The sequence below is a fragment of the Vigna unguiculata genome, chromosome 1 (genome assembly GCF_004118075.2).
Source record: "Vigna unguiculata cultivar IT97K-499-35 chromosome 1, ASM411807v1, whole genome shotgun sequence".
Taxonomy (NCBI): Eukaryota; Viridiplantae; Streptophyta; class Magnoliopsida; order Fabales; family Fabaceae; genus Vigna; species Vigna unguiculata.
Genome location: NC_040279.1, coordinates 9950674 through 9955521, shown reverse-complemented (window position 1 = coordinate 9955521; position 4848 = coordinate 9950674). Strand labels below are relative to the sequence as shown.

The window sequence follows — 4848 nt, the reverse complement described above, 5'->3', positions numbered from 1 at the left end:
ACATCTAGAACAAAGTTCGATCAGACATCACCATAGACCCCACAAAAAATTATATACCCGAATATTCCTTATCCTCGTATCCAATTAAAATATTCTTTGTCAAGATAGACAAACTCCTATACAAGTTTATTTTTTATCCTAAGTTGCTGGAACTCAACCATAACAATAGCATAAACTACAAACCAGCAAAGAGATTTCATGGAGATAAATTTCTAATTAAAAACAACCATTTAGAAGAAAATCCAATAAAAAGACTTGATAGGAACAACGCTGAGAAAACCAAAGGAACGTAACAAAAGGAAACTCCTTTGGAAATGGACATTGTTCAAGAACTAGAATGAAGCTCAATTCGGCAACATGAATGCCACAAAATCCTCTTATTTTGAAACCTATCCTCTATTAAGCCTCTACATGAGTTACAGCTCTCAATGTAACAATAAAAGCATAAACTTCAAAGGAATGAGTGAAGCACTGCTCATGCATCATCAAGAGCAAGCACACCAGGGAGTTGCTTCCCCTCAAGAAGCTCTAAGCTGGCACCACCACCAGTGGAGATGTGGCTCATCTTATCTGCAAGTCCAGCCTTCTCCACAGCAGCCACAGAGTCACCTCCTCCAATGATGGTTGTTACTCCCTTCCCACTCAGCTCTGCCAGTTTCTTCGCTATAGCCTGTGTACAAAGGAGTAATAAAGTGACTTAGTGATCAGACAGAAGGAAAAATCGTGCGTTCAATCCCTTTGCTAACAAGGTAGAAAAATAAGATTGGTTCGGTGAGTTTAGAAATAAGGATCAAAGAGGTTCCGGATTCAATTTTCCACTAACAAATACTAACAACTAACAATTGACTAACAAATACTAACAACTAACAATTGACTAACAATTGACTAACAAATACTAATAACAACTAAATTACCGATAAAAAAAATTAAAATCTCATCCTCCCACATTGAATAAGTGAAAAGGTAAGAGGTGAATCTTCTCATTATAAATTATAAAAGACTCGAGTGCATAGTAAATCCTACGTGTCTCACACATGTCCACAGGAAGAAAACTGACTTTCCTTTATAAAATAAAAACAAAATAAGTAGTGAACTAAGTTTTGCCTATTTGTATGAAAGATATTGCATTGCAAGAATGTTTTGCTATAAATCACAGTCAATCCATTTTGTTGCTGATCACATTTAACTGTTTCATTCATTTGGATTATGCTTTCAAATTTGATGATTTACTATATTTTATCATTCATACCTCTGTTCCTGCGGCAAACTTTTCAAACTCAAAAACGCCCATTGGTCCATTCCAAATGATAGTTTGAGTGGTATCCAGTGATTCACTAAATGTCTTGATGGCATCAGGACCAATATCCAATCCCATCCATCCATCGGGGATGCTTGATGCTGGAACAGTCTGAGAATATATAAATAAAGTTAAAAGTGTATCTCAACAATTGAAACACTACTATTTATAAATGCATTGGAATGTCCGAAATAAACCCTTTAAATCATGGATTTCACAAATGTTCCCTAGTCCCTGGTTGATCATTTGTTTGAAGAGTCTTCCCATGATAAAGGGAAGGGGTCAAAATTGTAAAAGAACACAATACTAAACCAAAATCGCAAAAACCTAGTACCTTGCTGTTAGCATCAGCAGCAAACTTGTCTGCTATGACCACATCAGTTGGAAGCAACAAAGAAACCCCTTTAGCCTTGGCCTTTTCAAGAAGTGAAGTTGCAAGGTTTAGTTTATCTTCTTCCACAAGAGATGACCCAACGGAATGACCCTGAGCCTTGTAAAAGGTAAAGATCATTCCTCCACCAAGCAAAAGAATATTAACTTTCTCCAACAAGGATTCAATGACTCCAATCTTGGTAGACACCTTTGACCCACCCACAATAGCAGCAAATGGTTTCTTGGGGTTAGCCACGGCTCCAACTAGATAATCAAGTTCCTGAAACAATTAAAACGTTAACAGATTAATCAACTTAGCCAACATATACAATGGAGCTCGCAATTAGTTCCCACAAACCTTCTGCATAAGGAATCCTGCAACAGAAGGCTTCAAATATTTGGCCACTCCTTCTGTGGAAGCATGAGCTCTGTGGGCAGTGCCAAATGCATCATTCACATAGATATCAGCAAGAGAAGCCAGCTTCTTTGCAAACTCGGGATCATTCTTCTCTTCCTCTTTGTAGAATCTAACATTCTCTAGAAGCAAAACACCACCTTCTGGAAGTCCTGCAACCAACTTCTGAACTTCCTCCCCAATACAGTCATCTGCAATCTTAACCTATAATCAAGAGATAGTGGCACAATTAAGTAACAGTAAATCAGAAAACAAAAAGGGGGAACATCTAAACAAAAAAACTAGAACAGATAGAAGGCAAACCTCAAGTTCTAGAAGTTGAGAAAGCCTTGGCACAAGAGGCTTCAAACTGTACTTAGGTGTAACACCTTTTGGACGTCCCTGGAAACAGAATAGTCAAGGAAAAATTTATGTTAACTCGTTAACAATACACCCAAAAGAAAAAGGTTAATAATAAAATAAAACAAAGATATCCCAACAATTACATTAGATGCAAAACAATAATTCAAATTGATGTGTTTTACAGATCTCATTAAATAGACTGCATTAATCACAGTAAAACCAATATCAATAGAGAGGCATGTTACCCAAGCTAGGATCAACGGTAATAAAACTCAACAATACAAATGACTTACTTCTACAAATATAAAACATGAGATCTTCTCGTGTGGAAAAAAATGGACAAAAAACAACTATAGAAATAACAAGCATCGGTATGCATAACAATTAAGTTCCCTCTTTCTCCCTTTCAGATTCAAATCCTTAAAAGTTAAAATCAACAATACCAAAAAAAGAAGACAGTGAAAGACATGGCTTTCCCAGTTACCATCAATTAAACAAACACATATAGCCAACAGAGAATCAACGAAAAACCATAATAGTAACAAAACATTAAATCCAACGAAAACACAAACCCAGATTCCAAATCATTCCTAGACTAAAACAAAACACACCCAGACACATTAAAACCACGAAAATGGCTACATATACCATACCAAATGGCTAGAGAGTATCACTTTGGCACCATGACCAGTCAAGTACTTGATGGTGGGAACTGCAGCACGGATTCTAGTGTCATCGGTGATCTTTAAGTCATCATCCAAAGGCACGTTTAGATCGACCCTAACGAACACCCTTTTCCCCTTCAAATCAGCCTCCTTCAAAGTTCCTACGCTCCTCTTCGTCGCCATTCTCCGCAAATCTGCACAAGCTCAAATCCGAAACCAGAAAGGGATCAGAACCCAGAAGAGTAAACAGAAAAAAGAATCAAACTTTGAGGGCGAAACTCACGAAAGGTAAGGTTGAAATCTCAGTATAGTGTGGTAAGATCAGATTAGGACGATGTTCGTGTAGGAACGTTCTAGAAAATTTATAGAGGTGGGGTGGCACTCGTGCGTACGACACGTGTGAGGGGTTGTGGCTTCTTTTAACCTGTTTGGGGAACCTTTTTTTTTTTCTGGGTGGCACAGTGGGCGCGCTGGAACTATGAAAGCGGAATCTGATGACCAAAGGTGGAGACTTTCAATGCGACAAAACATCTCAGCCCAACGTTTTTGCCCCCCTTTTGGGTCCATTGTTTGATTTGACGAAAATCAGACATCAATTTACGAGTGAATCTTAAAATATTAGTCTTAAGTAATTTTCTGAAAGAACAGTTTTAATTTACATCAAGTTTTAATAACGGATTTAATTATTTTTAATTCTCGAAAATATTAAAAATAATTGGTCCATACCTATTTACTAACAAAACAAAAAATATTACATATTTGAAAGTAAGAAAATTATAAACAAGAGGCATACAGTTAGAGTCACGGAGAGAGTCTTTCTTATTAATTGGGAGCTCATGGTTTCATGTTTTCTTCCACTTTTCAAAGAAACTTCTCTTCATTTCCTTATAGCATTTAAATTAAATGTGAAGGTGGATTAAAGATGTTTAATTTTGAGAAATTAAACAGCCAATCTACTATTAAATTATATAAGAACCAAATTTACATCATCACAAAACAATACGTATCAAAAGTGTATTTTATCCAAAAAATTATAATTAAAACTATTATAATATTAATACATATAATTTTTTAAATCTTATTTATCTCAATTGTATATGCCTTTGCAATCTTATTAATCATTTTATATAAATATTCAATTCAATTGTAATATTATTAAGTTAATGTTGAAGATAATTTTGTAAGTTTTACCATTAATTTTACTTATTAATATTAAGATATTTTTTGTATTTCATTTCCACTACGGTATCTCCAACGATTGCAAGATTCTACCTAGGGTATGATATTTCACCTTTGCTTTCTGGTCGGTTACACATGTTGCCACAAACTGAGTTACATCACACTTCATGCTAGACCACCATAAAGACTCCTTAAGATTTTGATACATTTTAGTCATGCTAAGAGAATGCATACTAAAACGACTTTTGTCCCTTTCTTCTAAGATCATCATCTTCAACCCTACATCATATGGTACACAAATCTTGCCCCTAATCAAAACACTATTTGATCCTATAACAAACTCTTTAGCTTGTTCTATTCCAAACAAACCAACTGTCTTTTGCTAGCTAGGATCTTCCAACTGCTTCTCTTTGGTCAAGCTTGGAAAATCAATAGATATGGTTAGACTACTACTACATCTAATGAAATCAACTCCAAACTCCACCTATAACCTCTTATTTCTGAACTTCTTTACCAACTCAAACTCTCTAATCATCACATGAGATACATACACAACCTTTCTACTCAGTGCACCTTCC

At 35.6% G+C, this 4848-nt stretch overlaps 1 protein-coding gene across 1 annotated transcript; it reads right to left on the bottom strand.

Annotated features, from left to right (window-relative positions):
- Window positions 1-209: 209 nt before the first annotated feature.
- LOC114184634 (phosphoglycerate kinase 3, cytosolic) lies at window positions 210-3619 on the bottom strand. The gene is made up of 7 exons (XM_028071953.1): window positions 3375-3619; window positions 3080-3285; window positions 2388-2465; window positions 2028-2288; window positions 1632-1949; window positions 1250-1408; window positions 210-670 (listed from the first exon to the last, which is right to left on the bottom strand). The coding sequence occupies exons 2-7, from the start codon at window positions 3272-3274 to the stop codon at window positions 476-478; spliced, it is 1206 nt and encodes a 401-aa protein (XP_027927754.1). The 5' UTR covers window positions 3275-3285; window positions 3375-3619; the 3' UTR covers window positions 210-475.
- Window positions 3620-4848: the final 1229 nt, after the last annotated feature.